The sequence below is a fragment of the Neovison vison genome, chromosome 9, assembly GCF_020171115.1.
Source record: "Neovison vison isolate M4711 chromosome 9, ASM_NN_V1, whole genome shotgun sequence".
NCBI classification, from domain to species: domain Eukaryota; kingdom Metazoa; phylum Chordata; class Mammalia; order Carnivora; family Mustelidae; genus Neogale; species Neogale vison.
In genome coordinates, this window is record NC_058099.1 from 7,013,015 (window position 1) to 7,038,286 (window position 25,272).

The following is a 25,272-nucleotide window of genomic DNA, read 5'->3' on the forward strand; positions in this document are numbered from 1 at the left end:
TGCCCTCTGGCACTGCTACAGAGCCCTGAAAACTACTATGCTCCCAGCTAACCCAATTCTTGTGTTTTTGCAGGGGGAGGGGAAACTGAGGCTCAGAGGAAGTGAATGACCCACCCAAGGCCACAAACCCCAGAAGTGAATTGCACCAAGTCTCTGACACCTTCCCCAGAGTTGTGCTGTTGCATCCACATGAAAAGACTTCGGTACTTTTCCATTCCTGCTAGATAAAACAAGGTCAGTTACTGGTACGTAATTCCAGAAAAGAAATGACCGAAAAACAACAATTTCCCAAGGTGAAGGTCAAGAAGACAAAATACGGAGAAACACTAGAGCTAGGCCAGTGATGTACACAGGTCAAGGTATAGGAATGCAGTCATATCAACCAACTAGATACTGGCAATGGGTTTTTAAAAATCAAGCTTTATTCCTTGTTTTTTTGGCACCAGAGTCAACGATTCACAGAATGTGTCACTTCAAGCCACTCAAGAGTACCAGGGGATCCCCCTGCCCCCCAGAACACCTCCCCGCAGACGACACGTAGTACAGAGTAGATCCATAGCTGCTGCGTGTTGTACAAAAGACAGTGAGTCTCTCCTGAAACAAACCTCAATTCTTTTCTGAACAGCCAAGCTCTGAATTTCTGCAGTGGCTTTAGTCAGGCGAATCTATTATGGCTCTTTACTCAGGACATGTCAACAATTCTAAAGCAGTTCCTAAGTTCTCTCAAACACCTTTATTTTATTTAACCCCCGAGTCACTGCTCGTAGATGCTGAGCTCAGGTGTAATGTTGCAAGCCCATCTCGGCCTGTCTTCATCCAAATTCAAAAACAAACGCCGCCGTTGCCGCCGCCGCCACCCCCCCACACCATCCTTGACTCATGCATCCCTAGCCATACAGGGCCCAAACTCCAAATTAAAAGGACCAACAGTGTGTCCTTTTCAACATAACATGTATCAACGGTCCTAGTCCCAGATGCTAAACTATTTGATACAATTTGGGAATTAATCTTCGTCTACAGGCATTTCCTCTGAATTTATAACGACTTCACGAGCTGAGAAAGGCACAACCACCACACTGGGAGCTGCATGCGAGAATGTGGGCCTCGACCATTAACCATACTCTGACCAGGAACAGCAGGACTTGAGGGCAGGGGAGGGTGCAGTGGAAGGGGCGGGCTCAGAGGGAAATGGTGAAGGGACTACATACTTCCTGAAAGACACCAGACACAAAGGGGATGAACGATCAAACCAAGTACTAAACTGCTCCTCCCCACACTTCAGAAATGAGAAACGCTAATGCCATTTACTCTGCCATGGGGACCCCTTAAAGAGCATTCAGCCTTTGAAGAGACCCCTGAGATTTAGGGAACCCTGAAAAGTCTCCCCTCCGAGGCGCCAGGTACAAATATACTGGTGGATTTCTAAATCTGACATGACTTCTCCCAAATACAGTTTTCAGTTGCTTTATTATTGTCCCTCTCAAACAAAACGGTGATGGTGGGCAGGCGACAGAGGACCGTCAGGAACGCCAGAAGGAGGAAGTCAGAAAGCCCTTGGGGACAGGAATCTCCTTGCGCTGCAAACATTTCTGGTCAGGGAAAGAGGGAGAAAACAGTGATTTTCTGGGTACGCTCCTCCGGACTTCGAGCATTTGGAAGCAGCTTTGAGGGACAGCAAGCTGAAGTCGTCCGAACAGCGGTCAGCAGCGGGAGGAGTGAGACCAACGCCAGGCAGGAGCCTTCTGCCTCCGTGTGAACCGCAGCAGGGCACCAAGGCCAGGCTGCCGGTTCCGCTGCACCGCCCGGTCCCCCGCAGCCCTGCCTCATCCTTCTCACCTGCCTTCCGCCCACTCAGGCTATGGGAAAGTGCAAGTCAGGGGGCCGTCCCGGCAGACCTACCACAGGCTTCCAGGCTGTTGGTCACACTGAGCCTCTGGTTTCCAGCAAATGGGAGGAAAAGGGAGGAGACCGGCCGAAAGTGTGGTTTTCTCTCACGGGGAAGAGGGAGCAAATTTCCCAGTTCCCCAGCACGGAGCCTGAGGAAGGAGCCTCAGCCAGCAAGCAAGAAATGTATTCGTGACGCCAGACTCACTTGGGACATTTTATTCATCCCTAAGGCAACTTCCCCTCAGGCAGCATGGACTGCGGCCCAGGAGAAGGTGATGAAACGCCGCCCCTTAAGGTGAAGGGGGAATCACGGACCAAAAAGCAGAGTTCAAAAACACCAAGGAGGGGGCGACTAGCTAGTTCAGTCACAAGAGCAGGTGACTCCTGATCTCGGGGCTGAGTGTGAGCCCCATGTGGGGTGTAGAGATAACTAAAATAAAATAATCAAGAGGAAGACTGCAATCCAAGAGCCTAGAGGTCCGTGAGAGACATGGGCGCCCTCGAGGGCAACAGAAGCTCAGACTGTGTTGGTCTAAGGCCATCTTACCTCTAAGAACTGCTTGAGGCGTATGAAGGAACCCATCTGTCCTGAGCTTGTGATAGCTTCAATCCTACAGTGAGAGAAGAAAATACACGGATCACAGCTGCGATTCCCACTCCCCTCTGGGAGAAGAGCTCGGGACACTGCTGACCTAGAGGAAGGGGTAGGTCGAATGACTCGGAGAGACAGCTTCTGGACGGAGGACGCTGTCGTTCTTCCGAAGGGTCTCTGGCTTCTTTTCAAACCAAGGGATACGGGAGAAGAGAGGACATTCCTTTGCAAGGTCTTTGCGATCAGGCAGTATGGGTGCTGCCAAGGCCTCTCCCCCAGCTGAAATGCCAGGGTGTTGAGAGGAATAAGAAGGGCACCTAAAGGCGAATGGCATGACAGCGTCAAGCAAACAGCTGCAGAAACTGATTTATTAAGGAAGTTGGATTCTCTGGGTTAATTCCTGCCTGCATGTAATCACCATCCCAGATTAGTTGGGAAGTTTGGAAAAAAACAGAGTAAAAGAAACGTCAGGTATCTGTAACCCAGATCTTCTTAATTCATTTTTCATTTAATATTTATATTATTTATATTTAATTTATATTTAATATATATATATATATTTAATAAAAATTTAAAAGACTCGGGTGCCTGGGTGGCTTAGTTGTTAAGCATCTGCCTTCAGCTCGGGTCATGGTCCCAGGCTCCTAAGATCGAGCCCCACATGGGGCTCCCTGCTCAGCGGGAAGCCTGCTTCTCCCTCTCCCACTCCCCCTGCTTGTGTGCCCTCTTTCACTGTCTCTGTGTCAGATAAATAAAATCTAAAAAAAAATGTTTGTAAAGACTCTCATTACAGTTTGAAAGCATTTATTCAAGTGTCAAAGAGGTGAAGGGAGAAGAGATGACGTCACACGTACTACAGGTGCATCTAGAGTCAAACCCAGCACGTCACAGCGCACAGGGGCCTCTGACACCACGTGTTTCACCCACTGAATCCCACGTTGTCTACTCAATGCACCACATACCTGGGGAAGTAGTCTTCTTTGATGAGAAGTATCACCTTCCAGAACTGCACCTGGTACTGCTTCATGAGGGCATTCCCACACACCTACAGGAAGAGACAGGCGCCGTCAGAGCAGAGAATGCAAACTCACGCTCAGGCAGGAGACCCGTATTGCACACCTACCCTTTGCCTTTACTCCTACCAAGAATTTCAGCCTCAGTGCCACTTAGCTAGCTCTGCAAGGGACTAGATGGAAAGATCTAACCTTGTTCTGAAGCACTGCTCTGTATATAACACCGCCATTACACCAGACAGCCAAGAAGCCAGGTATTTTAGCAAACTGGGAAATGTGAATCCAACTTAATTATCCTTCTGTGATTCTACTGAATGGAAAGCTTTCTGAAGGCATGGCATTCCTCTGAGCCGTAGCAAGCAGAACATACAGAACATTACCATGTTCTCAAATTTATTCAGGATCTCTGCTCATGTCGTGTGACTTCAGGAACTCCAAGGTGAACGGAAGCATTTGGCATTCCTGGCTCGACAGCCCAGATCTGTCATGGAATGTGCTCCAAGTCTTTAACCTTTAAGAAATGTCTCCTTTCCACAGAAACCCTTACCCTCATCCTATTGTGGTGGCCCCTCATGGGCAGACAGGACTGTAAAGAACCTTCTGGACGAGGGAGAGACCTGACCCACGCTAGCTGATCAGACTTGTTTTCCCAGGAATGAGGGATCACAAACAGGGGGTGACAGTCGCACTGCACTGGATGGCCACACGGAGGCCGAGGGCTATAGCCCAGGATGGCCACCGTCTCCACTGTGCAGAGAACTAGAGAAAGCTGGCCTGCGCAGCAAGACGGAGGCAGCCTGCGGGGAGAGCACAGGAAGGACCACCAGCCCCAGGGAGACTCTTGGTACCTGGTAACATTCTAGTTCCTGATTCCGGGCCCACATGACAGTTGATGTACATACACTCTACCCTTGGTTCTGGGAGTCAATACTCTATCCCTAAAACAAATGTCCCTTTCTGCTTATGCTGGGATGTACAGATATTTTCTTCTTTATAATAAGAAGACAAGCACACAGAGAAAGAAAGCACAAGGGGAGGGGTGCCTGGGTGGCTCAGTGGGTTAAAGCCTCTGCCTTCGGTTCAGGTCATGATCCTGGGGTCCTGGGATCGAGCCCCGCATCGGACTCTCTGCTAGGCAAGGAGCCTGCTTCCCTTCCTCTCTCTCTGCCTACTTGTGATCTCTATCAAATAAATAAATAAAATCTTTAAAAAAAAAAAAAAAAAAAAAGAAAGCACAAGCGAAGAAAACCCAAAAGCTAGGTTTGTCTTCAGCACTCGGGGAAAATGTGTGACAGTGACACTGGGTCCTAATGCTGCTGACCATCGGCCTCTGTTTCGCACTGTTTACCAATGCAGTGCGAATGTTTACCAATGGTGACCGAAGCCTGTGTCAACCACTGTCCCTCTCGTGTGGTAACTGCATTACGTACCTCCAAGAAGTCGAAGAGGAGTGTGGCTGTCACATCTGACAGGGGTTCCATATTTAAGATTTGTGCCAACCAGCGCCAGCCATGATTTAAACCATGAGGATGAATCTGGGAGGGGAGACACTTGGTCACGATTTTTGATCTCCTTGTATCCAGAGATCGAAACCCACAAGGTTATCTTCCAGCCGTTACTAAGTGACACAGACCCCCAGATCATTGAAATAAAGCACATGCCACAGGGCAGAAACAACACAAGATGAACAAATTCTGTTTTCACATGTGCCAACACATGTAGCAGCTTTGGTTTCAGGGATCTCAACAGTTACCTGTACAGACATTTTACTTATTATTCTTGGTACCTTTAGCACAGAATGGGACTCAGCAGGTACATGGTAAAAACTTGGATTCGATCCACTTACAATCCCTTCTCTTTAGGTCCCCAAGTACTTCACTTCTCCATGTCTCTAATCTGTATCCTTGGAGTAAAGCACTGGGCTAGCAGCTCAAAGCCTTGCACCCCAGCTATGGCTTTATCACTTGCAGTGTGTGTCCCTAAAGTTCGTTGAGACCCCATCTGCTCATCTGTGACATGAGGCACCAACCAGGTCTAAAATGACACTGAACTGGGGCACCTGGCGGGCTCAGTCGATAGAGTACGTGACTCTTGACCTTGGGGTCATGAGATCAAGCCCCATGCTGGGTGTAGAACTTACTTAAATAACAACAACAACACCTGATACTGTATCATTTAGAGCACTCCTCTTTTAATAGAATCTACTAAACTTAATGACTGGCTTTCAACAGACAGATGCTCTTACAAACCCAGTTCCTTAAAGGCTCAACTAAGTCAGTTTTTGAACAAAGAGCTTTGCTGGTCCAAATTTCCTAACACTCAACATCAACTTCTCTAAAGCACACCAAGGGGGCTGCGATACACACGAGGTTCTCGTGTAATGAGCCCGCCCCCGCTGCAAGAAGGGCAACAGGCCTGGGGGCAAGATACACAAATACGGTCTGACCTCTCACTGCGAGAGCAGGCCGTCTCCACTACCTCCTGCCGGCTCCCGTATGGCCACCGGAGCTGGATGATGGCGGCGTAGAGTCGGATCATCCCAGACATGCGCTTTAGAAAGTTGTCCTGCTGTTCCACTTTGGAGTCCTTCACTTGGTAGCCGAGCATCCTGCATGAGAAGAAAAGATCCAATGTGATAAGGCCAAGGCGAAGGTGACAAATCACTGGCTTTTTAGGGCTAAAAGGAACAATCTAGTACTGTACCATTCAGCATTGTTATTATTAGCAGTAGTAGTCTTTTATTTTTTTATTTTATTCGTTTTAAACATTTCATTTACTTGAGAGATAGAGCGAGAGAGCACAAGCAAGGGGAGAGGCAGCGGGAGGGAGAAATTAGACTCCCTACTGAGCAGAGAGCCCGACATGGGCCCAATCCCAGGACCCTAGGATCATGACCCAAGTGGAAGGAAGATGCTTAATTGACTGAGCTACCCAGGAGATCCAATATTAGTCTTTTTTTTTTTTTTTTTTTTAGATTTTATTTATTTATTTGACAGAGATCACCAGTAGGCAGAGAGGCAGGCAGAGAGAGAGAGGTGGAAGCAGGCCCCCTGCTGAGCAGAGAGCCCGATGCGGGGCTGGATCCCAGGACCCTGAGATCATGACCTGTGCCGAAGGCAGAGGCTTTAACCAACCAAGCCACCCAGGCACCGCCCAATATTAGTCTTTTAAAGTAGGCTTCGTGCCCAGATGAACTCTCTATCTCTTGAGTGAATAGATACATAATCTACAACTGAGCCAACCACACACCTCTATTTTTTCTTTTTTTTTTAAAGTAAGCTCTAGGCCCAACAGAGGGCTCAAACTCACAAGCCCAAGATCAAGAGTTCTATGCTCTACGGACTGAGCCAGCCAGGCGCCCCTTTTTAGCATTATTCTTACTATGTATCATTATTTTTACTACATATCATTATCTCTGCAGAATACTTTGTTTACAAAGCACGCATATGGGCAATCATATCTATGTATTACATAAGTCCCACAAGGCAAACTCACAGGATTTTTTTAAAACAATTTTTAAGCAAACTCTGCACCAACATGGGGCTTGGGCTCACAACCCCAAGATCTGGAGTCACACGCTCTACCAAAGGAGCCAGCCAGGCACCCCAAAGTCACAGGACTAATGGATATCATTACTCCCGTTTGCAAGTAAGGAAAATGATGCTCACAGAGCTTAAGTGATTGGACATTTTGCAAATCATTAAATGATAAACAAGGGCACAATTCTAAAACCCCTGGCTCCTGGACTCAGTGTTTTTCTATACTAATTATTGCACCTGAATCCACAAAATCCCAAAGCAGCCAGTCTGTATGAAAGACATTGGATTCTCTGACAGAACATTCCAGGTATGTATAAGGAGCTGTGAAATGAAGGAGAATAAACCCCAGTTCATTTTTTTTCTCCTAGGATTATTTTTATTTTACACACACACACACACATATTTCTTTTTTTTTTTTTTTAAGATTATTTATTTATTTGACAGAAAGAGAGATCACAAGCAGGCAGAGAGAGGGGAAAGCAGGCTCCCCGCCGAGGAGAGACCCCAATACGGGGGCTCAATCCCAGGACCCAGGATCATGACCTGAGCTGAAGGCAGAGGCTTAGCCCACTGACACCCAGGAGCCCCTTCATTTATATTTTAGAGACAGAGAGAAACAGAGTACACAAATGAGCAAGGGGAAGGGCAGAGGGTGAGAGAGAGAATCTCAAGCAGACTTGGTGCCCTGCCTCCCATGACCCTGAGCTTGTGACCTGAGCTGAAACCAAGAGTCAGATGCTTAACCAACTGTGCCACCCAGGCACTTTCAAACCCCAGTTTTATTTGCATTTCGTTCACCCTGAGGAGAGTGAGGAGAAAAACCATCTCACCTCTGATAGTCTTCCAACGCCATTCCCTCCTTGAAAGCCGGGTAGAAGGGAACAGAGTAGGGGCACTTCCTGTGGAGGTGAGCGAGAATGAGGTCGCCCACTCTGGGGTGGAGCTCCCAGATTCCGGACGCCACGACCGCGATGGGGAATGCTGCCTCGTGGTGAGAGGCCACCTCCTCCTCTCCTTGTTTCTGAGGGAGCAGAGACAGCACCGCTTTAGTTACTAGGGAGAGAAGCTTAAAGGCTGCGCACCAGCCTCTCCCCAGACTTCTGGCAACAAGGTTTCTCACCACGAATTTCTCTGCCAGCTTGTACTGCACGAAGTCCAGGCCCTGTGGGTTCAGGGTGACGGACACGGAGTGCCCACCACACTGAACAGGTTTTCCAGAGAGCAGGCTGTGGATCTTGTCAAAGATCTCCTTCAGCTTTGAGCCTGGGTAAGACAAAGGCGGTTAAAAGACTCTTAATGCAAACCACTTTGCTTCTCATCATTGCATTAAGAAGGCCTCCACGAAAATCCAGCCGTGCAGCCCCCAACAAGGTCAGAACCTGAAGCAAAAATACTTTTGCAGAAAAATATATGACACGCAAATAAAATATGTGCTGCCTGGGGTGTACAAGTGCATGAAACGTGGTACCATTTCAAAGGAGCTCCTCGTTTGGGAATGAATGCCTTCTGAAACTGACACACTGAACAGAGCGGGAAATGGTACGGAAACAGGTGTGCAATGGCTACAGATCCCATGGGCTGTGGCTGACATCCCTAGAGGAGTCATTTGCGTCTCTGGGAAAACCTTTCTAAAGGATCTTCCCAGCTGTCAGTGACTCCCCCTTCCCCGGGACCGGCCTCCTTCATCCGCAGACACGCTGAGGTGGGCTCGTGGTGGCTGTGCGCCCCAGCCCCACACTGGCTACAGTTTGATGAGGAGTAACCAGCTGAGGCAATCAGCTAGCGACTGGGTCACCTCCTGGAAGTGGCTGGCCCAGCTACATACGTGCTGACGAATGCCACACCCCCGCACCTGCCAAGTGGTCTGAAGAACAGTGTTCTACCTTGTAAGATCAGAGATGTGCAGAGGGAAGATGAGAAAAAAGGTTCCTAAGGTTTCTAGCTGCTGAGACCTAGCCCCATTCCTGCCAGCAGGTTCTGAGAAACACCCCTGTAGCTTTAGAATAAATGCCTTTTTTGGGGCCTAAGCAGATCTAAATTGGTCTTCATTACTCAAACCTTACTGAGATACCAAAATAGCAGCTCCCACTCCTGCTAAGTCACACTTCTGTACTACTTTCCTGATGGTTTCAAAGGACCAAAATTTCCCATCAGCCCCCTTCTCTGTGCTGCTCCAGTTAGGAAAGTCAGCTCCCAACCCTCTGCATGGCATGGCCTCCCACATCCCATATGCCACACCAGCACCGGAGACATTTAAATTCGGCTCCAAATCTAACCACTCATGGATGTCTGCCTTTCGAGAGTTTCGAGAGGCAGGAATCAGACCATCTCCTTCTCCGTCCTCAGCAGGTACTGGGCCCTGACTCCAGAGCATGTCTGCCTCTGGCTCTTCAAGGACTTAACCCTGATGGTGCAGATGAAGGGAACGTAGGAAACGCGCAGTAAGTGCAGACCAGCAAAACTCGGACCTCCTCAGAAGTGAAGAATGAAACAGGGCTGGGGAGCCTGAGGAGGGGAGTCAGGGGGTGGCCTGGCTGTCATGTCAAGCTTGCCCTCATTGATGCTGTGAGCAAAGGAAATGGCACTTTAAAGTCCTGAAAGTGATTCATGTTTATTTATTTGTACCTTGCCCTGATCTGGAGAGAACTTTCAGGCAGCAGAGTGATGCGTAAGTTCTGTCATAGCCCCTCGCGTGGGCAAGAACTGCAACTTGTCGACACATCCTAGGCAAGGAGTGAGTCAGCGGAACCGGGACCCAGGCGAAGTCAGAGCAGCTTTTCCACTGTTCATGCTTGCCAGCCACTGAGCCACACAGCTTGTAAGCTGGAGGCTTCCGCATCTAGAGCTCGAGAGAAATGAACCACTGTTTCTGAACGAGAGAAAGAAGGGTCTTTCCCCTGTCTAGTTCTCACTCTCTAAAGCTCAGTCTCCGGAGAGAACAGGAAGACTTTCCAAAGTATGAAGGCAGGTTTCAAGCTTGGACAAGCTAATATTATAAGACAAAAGGAAAGAAGGCGAGTCACATCCTAGGTTCCTGGAGCGATGTCTTCAGCAGGGATTTTCAACATCACGTAAGAGCCTTCCTAAAGAATTTACTGTTAACAGTGCAGCTTATTTATAAAAAGCTAGTCAACCAACGTGTAACAAGTACCTTCTATGAGCTGAACAAGAAACAAAGGACAGTAAGACCTAACTCATACATGCGTGATCCAATGTCACCTGTCTGAACAGACTCTGCCGACAGGAACCTTACAGAGGAGGAGATCTGGAGTCTTAAAAAACAGAACAAAGTGAAGCGGAGGGCCACGTTCTTAACTCCTCTGACCAACCTGCAATGGTGGAGATTTGGCTCACTGGGATGGTGGCAGCCTTCTGGAGGTCCATCTTTATCTTTTTGACCTGCCGGGAGAGAACGGGGAGAGGCAGGCAGTGTTTGGAAGGGCTGAGTAGATGCCAGGAGGATTATGGAATGTGACACACTAGCGACATTCCTTTGGGACACGAGGCTGTTTACAGAACTACCAGGCCCCGAGGGTTCCCGATCTACAGCCCTTCCTACCTGACTGTCTTTGCTGTTGGTCAGTTCCTCAAAGGCCAACACGCACTGACTAGAAGCATCCTGCAGCTGCTGGTACCACTGCATTGTACTGTCCTGTACCTTCACCTGGAGGTCTAAGAAAAGAGAGCCTTCTGTGGTAGCTAGTATTCACTGAATACTGTTTGTTTGTTTATTTGTTTAGTAAAGATTTCATTTATTTATTTAACACAGAGAGACACTCTAGACAGGGAACACGAGCAGGGGGAGTGGGAGGGGAGAAGCAGGCTTCCCATGGAGGTAGGGAGCCCGATACGGGGTTCGATCCCAGGACCCTGGGATCACAACCGGAGCTAAAGGCAGAGACTTAATGACTGAGCCACCCAGGTGCCCCCACTGAACAGTTAAAAAATATATATATATATATATTTTATATATATATATATGTATTTTTATATTTATTTATATACATATTATTTATATATATATATTTTTAATATATATATATTTTAAAGATTTATTTATTTGACAGAAATCACAAGCAGGCAGAGAGGCAGGCAGAGAGAGAGGAGGAAGCAGGCTCCGTGTTGAGCAGAGAGCCCAACGCGGGGCTCGATCCCAGGACTCTGAGATCATGACCCGAGCCGAAGGCAGCAGCTTAACCCACTGAGCCACCCAGGCGCCCCCATATTTATATTTATTTAAGCAATCTCTACCTCCGGTGTAGGGCTCGAACCCATGACCCGGAGATCAAGAGCCACACACTCTTCTGCTGAGCCAGCCCAGCGCCCCTTCAGCAAACACTTAGTATGAGCCAGGCACTGTTCTCATCAGCTGATATAGATATTAATTGTTTTCATTGTCACAATAATCCTACAAAGTAGATACCATTATTATCTTTGTTTCCTAGATAAGGAAGTAGGTGTAGAAAGGTTAATTTGCCAACGTCACATTGCCAGGAAGTAGAAAAACTACATTCCCATGGATCTGGCTCCAAAGCCAGCCTTCAACCATTATGCTATACTGACCCTCTCCTATGTATTAAATGAGCATCTACTGCGTACATATTTATTTTACACTTAGAAGGCTGAAAAGTGATTGTTACATTATTTTAAAGACTCAGAGCAGTTGAGATGCCTGGGTGGCTCAGTCAGTTAAGCGTTTGCCTTCGGCTCAGGTCATGACTCCAGGGTCCTGGGATCAAGTTGCGCATCAGGCCCCCTGCTCAGCAGGGAGTCTGCTTCTCCCTCTGCCTCTGCCTGCAGCTCCCACTGCTTATACTCTCTCTCAAATAAATAAAATCTTAAAAAAAAAAAAACCAAAAACCAAAAACCCAAACCTAAAAACCTCGAGAAGCAAAACCTGGGATAATACATCTACCAGAACGATACATAATTTTAAGTCCCCATGGCAAGCATCTGGTGACACATCAACCAGACTGCACGTAAAGTCAGTAAAAACTCAGTAGTAAATTTTACCTTATATAAAAGTTCTGGCATATCGTCCTGAAGCTTAACACCGTAATGAAACACATGCTTGTTTCCTTCCACATTCTGGATGAAAGGACGGTATCCACGGCAGCACCCACCTTCATTCTGTTTCCCTCCTGGGCCCTGGCTGGGAGCTGGGGCCTCTCTGGGGACCTCCGGGCCCTGCTGCATTTTTGACTCCTGCCGCTTTTCTCGGGCCGCCGCCTCATCCCGCCTCCTCTTATCCTCACAGGCCCTGGTGATCTCCTGCTGCAAGCTTGTCAGGAGGTCCCGCATTTCCTGCAGGGCTCTCTCCGCCACAGCCTGGTCCTCTGCTGTGGGAAAGCCGTTCTGTCAGGGGGACAGAGGGAGAGCTTAGTTTCCCTTCTCTAGGTACCTGTGAAGCCGAACCACAACTCACACATGAGTCAACAATTTCTAAGTTGGAACTACTGCATCAGTGGAGTGCCCATGTTCAAAATGTTGATGCCGACTGTCTCCTGTTCTCTTAAAGGTAATGACCGATTTACTGTCACAACCACAGACACACCCGAGTACGGATTCTTCCATGCTCTCACCAACAATGGCTGGAATAACTTTTTACAAGTTTGTGACAGTAGTCTAGATAAAAATGATACTGTGTTTGGGGACCCCTGGGGGGCTCAGTTGGTTAAGCAACTGCCTTCAGCTCAGGTCATGATCCTGGTCTCCCAGGATCAAGTCCCTTATCAGGCTCCCTGCTCAGCAAGGAGTCGGTTTCCCCCGCTGAACCTTCCCCCTCTCACGCTCTCTCTCTTTCATTCTCTCTCTCAAATAAATAAATAAAATCTTTTTTTTTTTTTTTTTAAAGATACTGTTTTAGTTTTTTTAAAGATTTTATTTATTTGACAGAGATCGCAAGTAGGCAGAGAGGCAGGCAGAGAGAAGGGGAAGCAGGCTGCCTGCTGAACAGAGAGCCTAATGCGGGGCTCAATCCCAGGACCCTGAGATCAAGACCTGAGCCCAAGGCAGAGGCTTAACCCAGATCATGACCTAAGCCGAAGGCAAAGGCTTAACCCACCCAAGTACCCCGATACTGTGTTTTAATTTGCATTCCGTATATTAATGGTGATTTTTACACTTAATTTCAGGGGGCACCTGATGCAAAGCTCAATCCCAGGACCCCAGGATCACAACCTGAATTGAAGACAGACAACCTACTGAGCCACCCTACCATCCCTCCTTTTTTTGTGTTTTTTGTTTTTTAAAGATTTTTACTTCTTTATTGAGATTGAGTGTAAGATAGAGAAAGCACGAGAAGGGAGGGGCAGAGGGAGAAGCAGGCTCCTCTCTGAGTAGGGAGCCCTGTGCAGGGCTCAATCCCAGGACCGTGGGATCATGACCTGAGCCAAAGGCAGACATTTAACCCACTGAGCCACCCAGGTGTCCCTAATCTTTACTTTTACAATTCTAATTAGTCTTTTCCCCACTGATCTGAAATGGTAACCTTTTTTTTTAAGATTTATTTATTTGATAGACACAGATCACAAGTAGGCAGAGAGGCAGGTGGTGGGTGGGGGGCGGGGAGCAGTCTCCCTGCCGAGCAGAGAGCCCATTGCGGGGCTCGATCCCAGGACCCTGAGATCATGACCTGAGCCTAAGGCAGAGGCTTTAACCCACTGAGCCACCCAAGCGCCCAGCCTAAAGTTCTTAATATGTAGAACACATATCAGCTGAATTTTTAAAACAAAAACTGGGGTAGAAATATGAACTAAGGGCAAGAACATACAATTCATGGGGTGCCTGGGTGGCTCAGTGGGTTAAGCTTCTGCCTTTGGCTCAAGTCATGATCTCAGGGCCCTGGGATCGAGCCCCATATCAAACTCTCTGCTTGGCTTCCCCCTCTCTCTGCCTACTTGTGATCTCTCTGTGTCAAAATAGATAAAATCTTGAATAAAGAAAAAGAACATACAATTCATAAAAATGTGAATTGCAGGGGGAGACTCTGGCTGGCTCAATAGAGTCAAGAGAGCCGATGACTCGATCTCGAAGTCATGAGTTCAAGCTCCACGCTGGGCATGGAGCCTACTTTAAAAAAAAAAAAAAAAAAAAAAGCGGGGCGCCTGGGTGGCTCAGGGTCCTGGGATCAAGCCCGGCTCAGTGGGAAGCCTGGTTCCCCCACTCCCACTTCCCCTGCTTGTGTTCCTCTCTTAGTGTCTCTGTCAAATAAATAAACAGAATCTTAAAAATATATATATGAATTCGTATAAGTTTTGGGTAAGAATCAAGAACCTTAAAATTCTCTGACCAAGTAATTCTATTTCTAGGAATTTTTCTCAAAGAAATACAAGACAGATATAAAATGTATCACTACAGGGGCGCCTGGGTAGCTCAGTGGGTTAAAGCCTCTGCCTTCAGCTCAGGTCATGATCCCAGGTCCTAGGATCGAGCCCCGCATCCGGCTCTCTGCTCGGCAGGGAGCCTGCTTCCGCCTCTCTCTCTCTTCCTGCCTCTCTGCCTACTTGTGATCTCTGTCAAATAAATAAATAAAATCTTAAAAAAAAAAAAGATTTTAAAAAATGATATGTGCTATGCATGATAGTATAAATACAAAAACCAAAATCTTCAACAGTAGGCATGTTTTTTTCGAATCATTTGTCATGATTAAATGTGGGAAATGTCCAATTCTGACAACTTCTACATGTCACGGCGATACTTGCAGTTTTTAACACTGCTTTAATTAAAAACATCAAAATAGGGGCGCCTGGGTGGCTCAGTGGGTTAAAGCCTCTGCTTTCGGCTCAGGTCATGATCCCAGAGTCCGGGGATCAAGCCCCGCATCGGACTCTCTGCTCAGCGGGGAGCCTGCTTCTTTCTCTCTCTCTGCCTGCCTCTCTGCCTACTTGTGATCTCTCTCTGTCAAATAAATAAATAAAATCTTTAAAAAAAAAAAAAAACATCAAAATATTGTTAATGGTTATCGTAATTATACATTCAAAATACAATGTTAACTGAAAAAAGCAATGCACATTCCTGTGAGCTTTTAACTTTTACCACAGCTTTGCAGGTGTTCAATAAAATGTTATAGAACAAACGCCATTATTTTGCGATCAGAATAAACAATGAATTGTTTACCCGAAGACAGGACACCTGGTATGTACAGGAGTCCAATTTGGGATGGGGATAACTGCCCCCACACACAGAGTCCTTCTCGGGGAAGCAAGACGAAATACTAACCAGGATTATCTCTTTTAGGTCCCTCTTCCACGTCCCTCACCTCAGACGTGGCCCGAATGATCCCCGAGACAAGGCCGCACAGCTGGTTGCCTCGGGTCCGGAGGGCAGCCGGGTCGAGCTTCAGCAGGTCTCCGTGCGGCTGGGCCTCGGAGGCGTCCAGCTGCTGGTTGAGGTGCAGCACCTCCTCCTGCAGGGCGTAGAGGCTCCGCAGGCGGGTCTGGCCTTCTTCCTTCCGCAGCCGCTCCTGCTCCGCCTGCTTCAGCCGCTGCTGCTCGGCCTCCCGCAGCTTCAGGTTGAGAATCTACAGAAAGGGCGGTCCTGTTACCTGTCTCTGTGGCACCCCTGGGCCTTCTCCTTCTACATCCCCCCGAGCCTTACTGGGCCCAGAACTGGAAGAGGACGGCCCAAGGTGAGCCCCGTGGAGGCGCGATCTGGGCCAGGTCCTCTAAGCAGGTTGGCTAAAAGCCGACTCTGGTCAGGTTAGAGCCGGACCCGGAAACACCCAGATGGATTCTCCCAAGCTCTGACCTTCGCTCTGTGACGATGCTCAGCTTTCAGCTTCTCTTGGTGGCCCAGGGCCTCTCTGGAGCTGCTCAAGAAAGGGCAGAAGGGCAGTCAGGCGTGCTTCCCAAAAACGTCTTAGCTCCCCTCTCCTGAAAGCCTTCCTTCCCTTCATGATGCACTGGTCATCGTTCAAAGTTAGAAGCTTCTCTGGCTCTTTTGTTTGGACATTTCAGGCCTCAGAAGAAGCCCAACTCACTCCCTTTGGGTTTTGTGCTGGGAAAGGGATGCTGCTGAGCACGCGGACGGCCCCGCTTACCTCTTCTCCATCACTTCCCGGAAGTCACGGAGCTCCTTATGATGTTGTAGCTCCTTCCGCTCATCAAAGCGCTTTAGCTGCTCACATGCCATCTCGGAGAGGGCTCGCACCTTCCTCTCCTGCTCTTCTTGCCACTGCCGCAGGCCCTCCTGCAAAGGATCGGCACCAGCTCTCCGCCACTTGTTCGCTCACCCACGGGGACTGCCCTCCCACCGGTTCTCGGCTCCGGAGACACTCAAGGGCACGGATCCAGCTGCTTACTTCTCAGAAGCTACACTTGAGTTCTGTCTCCCCTCTAGGTGGATGTTTATACTCAGCTGTTTTGGAAAGCTCCTCCAATTTGCCCCATTTGGTTTCTGTCACTCCCGTATCCGCCGAGAATGAACACGTATCTACCAAAACAGGGTCAAACAGCCCTGCGCACCTATGCCTCCAACGTGTGCGTGCTGATGAGGGTTCCAGAGTGACCGGCAGAAATCCTCATCGGAGTCCATAAACATGCTGTGCCCATTCCTACCTTACTCCTTTCCTTACCTTATCGTCTCTGCCTCCACCCCCTCCCCCACCTCCACGTTGGACAGTCCCCTTCCTCTATTCCTAAGGGCATCAGGTAACCCACTCCCACTTGTGAGAGTACTCTCACATGGTTTTTAAGGGTGACCTTGACATTCTAACTATCAAAAGTTAAAGTGTATAAATCCTTTGACACTAGTTTAATTTTAGGAATCTATCCTGAGGAAATATTTGCAAGCATGTGCAAAGATATACGTCCAGGACGCTTACAGTGGCCCTGCGGATGATGGCAATAAATTTTTTTTTTTTTTAAGATTTTATTTATTGGGTGCCTGGGTGGCTCAGTGGGTTAGGCTGCTGCCTTCGGCTCAGGTCATGATCTCGGGGTCCTGGGATGGAGTCCCGCATCAGGCTCCGAGCAGAGAGCCTGCTTCCTCCTCTCTCTCTCTGCCTGCCTCTCTGCCTACTTGTGATCTCTCTCTCAAATAAATAAATAAGATCTTTAAAAAAAAAAAAGATTTTATTTATTTATTTGACAGAGAGAAATCACAAGTAGATGGAGAGGCAGGCAGAGAGAGAGGGAAGCAGGCTCCCTGCCGAGCAGAGAGCCCGATGCGGGACTCGATCCCAGCACCCTGAGATCATGACCTGAGCCGAAGGCAGCGGCTTAACCCACTGAGCCACCCAGGCGCCCCTGACGGCAATAAATTTAAAACAATTTAAATTAACCGGGGATTGACTAGACCTTTGACAGTGGGTGGGACTAAGAACACCCGGCAGCCTTCAAACAGCACGAGCTGCTCTACGAACTGGGATGAAGATACAGCAAAATGTATTGTGAAGACACTACGTTATCCTATTTTAAAGCTTCCAGTGCAATAATGCAAAGTGACCACAAGCATACATAACCTTGCCTCTGAGCCTCTGTATAAACAGAGAATTGGGAAGGAAAAAAAGACTCAACAACGGAGAGCACATGGGCTCGTCAGCAGGGAAAAACTTTCAACACGCTTCTGGAAGATAGAAAGTTTCTGTGGAGGAATGTGGCCCGACAGAGCAGGGCTGAGAAAACGCCAACGCACACATGCACGCACTTGCACGCGCGCGCACAAGCAGGCTACGCCCCTAGAGCCAACCCAGCAGAACCCCGAAGAGGCTCCAGACAGGGAAATGCCAGGACTGAAATCAGGTGCGGTTCATGGGGCTGAAAGCAGAAACAGCTGAGTGTTTGTGGGAAAAATAGTCGGCCCTTACCCCCGCCCCGAGATCATGAGATTGGAACAGCCAACAGCCAGGCACGTGTGCTGTAATGATTTTTTTTTTATATCTTTCTCATGTGTTTCTTTGCCTGTATCTTAGGCAAAGTACCTCTACTTTGGCCCATTTTGTGCTTGATTTGTTTTTACTGTTGTCCTGTGTAATGATTTTTTTTTTTTTAAGATTTTATTTATTTATTTGACAGAGAGAGATCACAAGTAGGCAGAGAGGCAGGCAGAGAGAGAGGAGGAAGCAGGCTCCCTGCCAAGCAGAGAGCCCGATGCGGGACTCGATCCCAGGACCCTGAGATCATGACCTGAGCCGAAGGCAGCGGCTTAACCCACTGAGCCACCCAGGCGCCCCTGTGTAATGATTTAAAAAGAGATCCGCGCATTCTCAGACACCCTCCCGTCTCCTGCACTTCACCCTGAGCAGAGCTTCAAGACCGCCCTGACCAAAAGAGCACGGGAAAGAGAAAGAATGTTACACAACTTCCAAGACCATGTTATTAAAGGCCACACGACTCGGCCGGTGTTTCTTAGGATGCTTTGCTCTCAGAACCCGACCGCCATGCTATGAGGAAGCCCTGCCATGGGGAGAGGACAGACGTTCCAGCCAACAGCGCACTTCAACTGCTACCCCGGTGGCAGGGGAAGCCGCTCAAAGAACTCTGGCCCCAGCCGCCGCAACCTCATGGCCTCTAAGTGAGGACCACCCGGTGGAGCGGGTTGACCTCCAGAAACGTGAAAGACAGTGACAAAATGCAGTGTTGGTGGCAAGCCGCAAGTCTGGGGGTGATTGATTACACGATCACACACACTCCCACCCCAAAAACATGCAGAGTTCTTCCCTGTAAGAAAATGAAAAACCTGTCTGGAGATAACTAGACCGTCTAGCATGGAGGCTGATGTTCCAGAACAATACCCTAGGAACACGGACACTCAGGAAGCCCGAAAGCATGATAATCTTGCTTCTGACTATGGACCTGGAAGCCTTGGTCCAACCCCTGGCAAAGGAAGGTCCTCAGCTATTAGAGGAAACTCTGGACCCTAGGAGATCAAGGGGAACAACTGGAAAATAACGAATCTAGAAGAAACAGCTATTTCAAGGAACACAATTAAATCTGAACAAAGGACTCTAGTATGATTTGAGAGTAAAATGCTCTGAAAAAAGAACAAGTGGAAAATAAGAAAAAACTCATCATTTAAAAAATATATATATACATGTCTTTTCAAATCACAATGGAGGGATAAAATAAAGAAATCTTCTGGAAAACAGAGAAAGACAAAAGGAAAATGAGAGACAGAATAGGAGAAATAGGGAATTAATCTAGGACACTCCATCTCTGACTAATAAAAGTTCCCAGAAAGAAACAAGGAAATGGAGAGGAAGACAAACCAATCAAAGGGAAAAAATTTCCCAGAGATGAAGGACGAAAGTGTTCAGCTGAAAGGGCCCCACCTATCCAGGATCTACCCACTTCCCACTATGCACAGTGCTACCACCCAAGTAGAAGCAGCCATTGCCTTTCATTCAGAGTACGAGGGCTTCTACCTACTTTGTACTTCTTTCTCTCGTTTACTCCTATCTCTCCTTACCAGTGTAGATTCCCCATGAGGGCCTGGATTCGTGTCTGCTTTGCTCAGTATTTTCTCTAGACAACAGCATCCAAGTGCTCAGCAAGCACAAGACAGCTATTGGTTGACTCAGTGAATGAATGAATGAATGAATGGAGGGCTGATGCTAGAAGACTTGCACTTTATAAACTCATGTCATCTGTGGAATGTTCACAAAATCATGCATTGCTTTTCTAATTAAAAAATAATAAAGTCAGTTCTTTGGGCTCAGATCTAGTTGGTTGTGACATGGCAAAGGCACCCAGAGGGTTGTAATCCTCTGTAAATACAGGAGCAGTTATGGGGCCTCCCTCAGGAAAATGGCGGAGAAGACTGAAATAAACCAGCACACGCCAAGTACACGTGCTTCCTCTATGGCAAAAACAAGACGAAAAGACGAGCTGTGGGGAGCTGGCACTGTGGTTCCTGCATGAACACGGCAGCCGGTGGGGCCCAGACCTACAGCATTTGAAACACCGCTAGCCTATAATAAATGGGTTACTTTATGTAACGCAATTATATTGGTTTGTTGTTAAATTTATGAATTAGGTATTCCAATTTCTGTTGCCTTAATGTTGTTTTCTCAAAAGACTTGGGAATTAAAATCTTTCTAATTTTTATTGGCAAAGTATGAAAAAATAATAAAGTCAAATAAATTATTAAAGTACTGTTAATCTTTCCTCAGGAGGCTTTTAAGATCCATCTTCTCAGTATAACCTTATGTGATAGCCCCAGATCATCTTCAAATTCTGAAGAAGTAAATGGAAGCCAGGAAAGTCTAAGTAATTTTCTTGAATCATATGTAAATCCTAGAAGAGCTAGGATTTGAACCCAGATCTCCCTTCAGAGAGCTCCCTTGTGACTGCTACATTACACTATCTCCCCAAATGAATCAGGGGCTACCAGCACTGGCGACAGGACAATTAGCATGGGGTAGACATCCATGATGCCTACAGAACTGCGCTGACGTATGCCTCCCTCAGGTCAAGCCTGCCAGACCTCGTGGGTCACTTACTGTCCCTCTCATCCTGTGTACCAGCTCATACATTCGGATGCAGCCTTCCACCTGGATCCCCCGAGAGGACTGAAGTACCATAGGTTCTGTATGCCGGGACTCATGTTTGCCCTATATAGACAAAAAAATGGAAAAATTAAGCATTCTAGATGGTAAACTTGGTGTTATCCCTTCTAGATGGAAATCACATCCCTACTTATGAGTAATAACCATAAGAACAATAAAACAATTTAGGTTAGAACCAGTATGCTTGGGGCACCTGGGTGGCTCAGTCATTAAGCATCTGCCTTCAGCTCAGGTCATGATCCCAGGGTTCTGGGATCGAGCCCCACATTGGGTTCCCTGCTCGGCGGGAAGCCTGTTTCTCCCTTTCCCGCTCCCTCTGCTTGTGTTCCCTCCTTCCCTCGATCTCTCGTGCTATTAAATAAATAAATAAAATTTTTAAAATTAATTTCTTAATTTTTTATTAACATATAATGTATTATTAGCCAGTTTTACACCCTTCACAGCACTCACCATAGCACATACCTTCCCCATTTGTCCATAACCCAACCACCTTCTCCCTACCCACCTCCCCCACGCAACCCTCAATTTGTTTTGTGAGATTAAGAGTCTCTTATGGTTTGTCTCCCTCCCAATCCCATCTGGTTTCATTTTAAATAAATAAAATCTTAAAAAAAAAAAAAAAAAAAAAAGAACGAACCAGTGTGCTTTTCATGATGTTGATCTTGTTCTGTTTTCCTCAGTAAAGGAAATAATACTATAAATTATATTTATGTAGCAATATATAAACCAATGAATGGCTTGTTGCTCTGGAGAGTTTTTTTGTTTGTTTGTTTGTGCTTCATTTTTCCCCTTTCTGATAGTGTCCGTTTGTGCTGAGGTGGTGTGGATGGGGCGATCCCAGCCCGCATCCCATAATCAACACGCTCAACGTGGAGCTCAAACTCACGGCCCTGAGGACAAGAGTCGCACACTCCGCCACCACACGAGCCAAGCGGGACCCCTTAAACTTCAACGTTTTGGCCACCACTGCCTGCGGTCTCCCACTGAACACAAACCTTACCTCGGGTCCATCTGGAGTTGCTGAGGAGGATGGTGAGCAGGCGGGGGTTCTGACAGGCGATCCGGGAACACATGAAGGTTGGTCGAGGGCGGAGGCGGATCTAGAGGATGCTGAGGTCTCAGAAGAAGGTGGGTTCTCTTGTGTGTGAGGTAAGACATGGTCTACCACCCAGCCGGAGTAGGAAGACAGCTTGGGAAGAGACATACATTCTTCCAAGACATCCTACAGAGAGGAAGAGGGAGAAGCCCAGCTTGCATGTCAACTGATTCAAGCAATGGGAAATAATTTTGTCCTTATTTCCCACTACCTGCCTTACTAGTAATCTACGAAGGCCTGAATAAAGACACACACACACACACACACCAAAGACCCATTCTAATTGTATTAACAATCAGAGATGAAGAGAAAGTAGTTTGTTTGCTTCTCTCTCTCTCTTTCTGACTGAAATGGCTCGGTCAGTGAAGCATCTGCCTCTGGCTCAGATCATGATCCCAGGGTCCTGGGATGGAGTTCTGCATGGGGCTCCCTGCTCAGCAGGGAGTCTGCTTCTCCCTCTGCTCCTTGCCTCCCACACAGCTTTCTCTACCTTGCAAAAATAAATAAATAAAATCTTTTAAAACAATAGGCATGGACAAGTGGATACTGACCTAAAGGCCAATGCCTTAAAACAAATGGGATTTATAATAGAAAGCCTATAAAACAAGTTCTAGCCGCCCTGTAATATGTGTGCGGCAACTGACTCAACTCTACCAGTTACCTACTATCTCTGTGGAACTGCCATACAGCGCTTCAAACCGGAGAAGCTTGTACCATTTCACCGCGGTTAAAATACACAGCAATTCTGGCTGAGAACTTGACTCAATGGCATGAAAATATAACCAGGAAATATGGGAAAAGGCTACAACAGCGATTGCAAGCACTGACTGTGGAACCAACCTTTCTTAGCATGAGTTCCTTCCCTGCATTTCACCTACCTGCGTGACCATGAGCAAGTTACCTAACCCCTCCGTGCTTAGGCTTCATCGCTTCTAAAACCGAACAATAAAGGATCCACCTCAGGAGATTTGGAGAGGATTAAATGAATAATAAACGGCTTAAAAGACTACCTGGCCCATAATAACTACTCAAAAATTGTAAGTTATTATTTTCCCTAGATCAGTGGTTCTCCAGCAGGATCAGTTTCACCCTCCAGTACATGTCTGGAGACATTTTTTGTTGTCACCACTGGGAGTGTATTATTGGTGTCTAGGTGGTGGAGGCCAGGGATGCCCTTACACAACCTACACCGTAAGACAGCAGCGGCAGCCCCTCACAACAAAGAATTATTTGGCTCAGCCCAAAGTGTCAATAATGCTACAGCTGACAGATACTGATCTAGACCATAGACACACATCCCATGTGCAATAAAAAGATATTCAATCCATGGAAATAATCCAGACACAGAAGCAAACAGGCTATATGCACACTTTATAAAGTAATGGGACTCATTTCCAAGACGTAATAGAAATAATGTTGAGACAACACCCTTTTCCTCATTCCTTACACCAAAGTATATTCCAGGGACGTTTCAAATGTAAAAACAATAAAACCACACATACAAAACCCACCATAAACATAAAAAATGTCAACTGACAAACTAGAAAAAAGTATGTCCAATATGTATCATAGATAAAGGGCTACTATTACACCTAACATATAAAGAACTTGTAAAAATTTGGGGTGAAGAAAAACTCCACTAGAAAAATGAGAAGACATAAATCAATTCACAAAAAAAGACATAAAACTGGCTCCCAATGGGACGCCTGGGTGGCTCACTCAGTTAAGCGTCTGCCTTTGGCACAGGTCATGATCCCATGGTCCTGGCATGAGTCCCACATTAGGCCTCTGAGCAAGGGGATCCTGCTGCACTCTCTGCCTGATACTCCCCCTGTCCGTGTGCGCGCACGCTCTCTCTCTCTCCTTCTGACAATAAATAAAATCTTTTAAAAAAAAGAAAAGATTAAAATTGATTCTTGAATATATAAAAAAAATGTTCTATCTGAATTACAAAAGGCACTGTAACATGATGCTGAGATTTCATTCTTACCCGTTAGATAATCAGAAATTAAAGGTATAATAGTACATTCTGTTGACAAGGCTGCAGGCAAAAAGACACAACCTTTTGTTGACTGGAAGGCAATTTGATGCATCCGTAATGCGGAGAGGGGGACATCTCCCTGTACCTTTTGACCCAGCAATCTCAAGTCTCAGAGTTTATCCTGAAGACACATTTCCCACACAATGAAAATACATAGGCATGCATGCACACACACACACAAGCTTACAAGTAATGGATTACAACTCATGGAATAAAACAGGAACCCAAGAGTATAAGATGATACAAATAAATCATTAAACGTGAGAAAAGAAAGCTCCTCCTAAGAGTAGAATGCCAACTAGCAAGTGTAGAAGGAACGGTGGGTATCAAAGAAACGTCATTTGGTTACCTCACAGGGTTAACTGATTCAGACAGAAATAATGAATGCCAATGGTAGAGGTTTGACTAGGAAAAGGATACTAGTGTAATCTTGGATTACCTCCTCAAAAGATACTAATCAGTTACAAAAGGAAAAAATGAGGCATTTTAAGCGCAGTTATCTGGCAGGTAACCAAGTGACCAGGTGATCAAGGTTAGGATTCCCAGCCTTAGGATGGGTTGCATCATATGTGTGCTTCCTGATATGACTGAGAACAAGCATCATTTCTATGGTATTCCTGCCAAAAATGCACAGCGTGACTCTACACCAGACAGACCCACGCTGGGATTCATCGGACAGAATGCAAGTTATGTATTCCCTAAAACTGCCAGTGATATTAAAAGACAGGGAAATGCTTCAGAATTGCCCCACATGTAAATGTAAAGAGGCAGGTAATATCCTATCTGTAACTAATTATCAGCAACTCGGGTACAGGCGCTATGCCTTAACCTTGTCCGCAGCCCTACAGTCTAGGGTTTTGGTTTGCAAATTCTAGGTATAGGGGCCACGCCCCCATTAAACTTTCCATCTACCCAAAGTAATCTAGAATTTTGGCCTTTTCAATCGTTCTCCGCTCAGTCGGGATCTCCTAGCACAAGAGACGTGCCGTACATAACTGACCCAGGGTGGGCTGCTTTCACAGCACAGCGGAGGGGTCTAACTCTGGGGGTGGCAACGAAGCCTTCCGAGAGAAGAGCACCTTTGGAATAAGAGAAGTTCCCTGAAAGAACAGTATAGGCAGGAGAAGGCAGACACTCAAGGACACGAAGATGCACACACACGGGAGTCCAGAAACAAATGCGGGTTGTCAGAAAAACGCACGTGTTCCCAGTGCAGGACTTGCCGAGGGCTAGGGAACTGCAGGGTCCCGCGGCAAGAAGCCGGAAGGACACCACCCACTCCGGGACCCCCGCTCACCTCGCCCCGCAGCAGCCAGTCGCGGTGGTAGCAGAGTCGACCTTTCTCAGAACTGCGCAGCGCCTGCAGAGTCTCCCAGCAGCGACCCTCAGACGGCATGGTCCACCTAAGGGAGCTTTTCAGAGTCTCCACTTGTGACAAAACAAGTCCTCGAATCAGCCGCCCGGAAACGAACCCTAACTTCCGCTTCCGGGACGCGCACGGAGCCTCGCAGCGCAACCCCGCCCCTAACGGCTGCGTAGCCCCGCCTCCGGCGCCGAGCCCGCTCTTCGTTGCGCTTGCGCATAGGGTTTGCTCTCC

General features: G+C 47.3%; 1 protein-coding gene across 2 annotated transcripts; it reads right to left on the reverse strand.

The window, feature by feature from the left end:
- Positions 1 to 400: 400 nt before the first annotated feature.
- GLE1 (GLE1 RNA export mediator) lies at positions 401 to 25,137 on the reverse strand. Of its 2 annotated transcripts, XM_044264765.1 has the most exons (16): positions 24,973 to 25,137; positions 21,539 to 21,760; positions 20,473 to 20,583; positions 16,072 to 16,220; positions 15,780 to 15,840; positions 15,292 to 15,552; positions 12,155 to 12,386; positions 10,591 to 10,703; positions 10,361 to 10,430; positions 8,152 to 8,294; positions 7,862 to 8,052; positions 5,971 to 6,100; positions 4,923 to 5,027; positions 3,442 to 3,524; positions 2,435 to 2,498; positions 401 to 1,589 (listed from the first exon to the last, which is right to left on the reverse strand). In XM_044264765.1, the coding sequence occupies exons 1-16, from the start codon at positions 25,069 to 25,071 to the stop codon at positions 1,521 to 1,523; spliced, it is 2,103 nt and encodes a 700-aa protein (XP_044120700.1). In that variant the 5' UTR covers positions 25,072 to 25,137; the 3' UTR covers positions 401 to 1,520. The 2 variants fall into 2 exon arrangements, with proteins under 2 accessions (XP_044120700.1, XP_044120701.1); XM_044264766.1 differs by lacking the exons at positions 401 to 1,589; positions 2,435 to 2,498; positions 3,442 to 3,524 and having other exon boundaries at positions 4,927 to 5,027; positions 5,939 to 6,100.
- Positions 25,138 to 25,272: the final 135 nt, after the last annotated feature.

Coding starts and splice junctions, on each gene's coding strand:
- GLE1 (XM_044264765.1), bottom strand. CDS start 25,071: ATGCCGTCTGAGGGTCGCTGCTGGGAGACTCTGCAGGCGCTGCGCAGT. Junction 20,584..21,538: donor CAACTCCAGATGGACCCGAG/GTAAGGTTTGTG, acceptor TTGTCTATATAG/GGCAAACATGAGTCCCGGCA. Junction 6,101..7,861: donor GCGTTGGAAGACTATCAGAG/GTGAGATGGTTT, acceptor CTTCTCATGCAG/GATGCTCGGCTACCAAGTGA.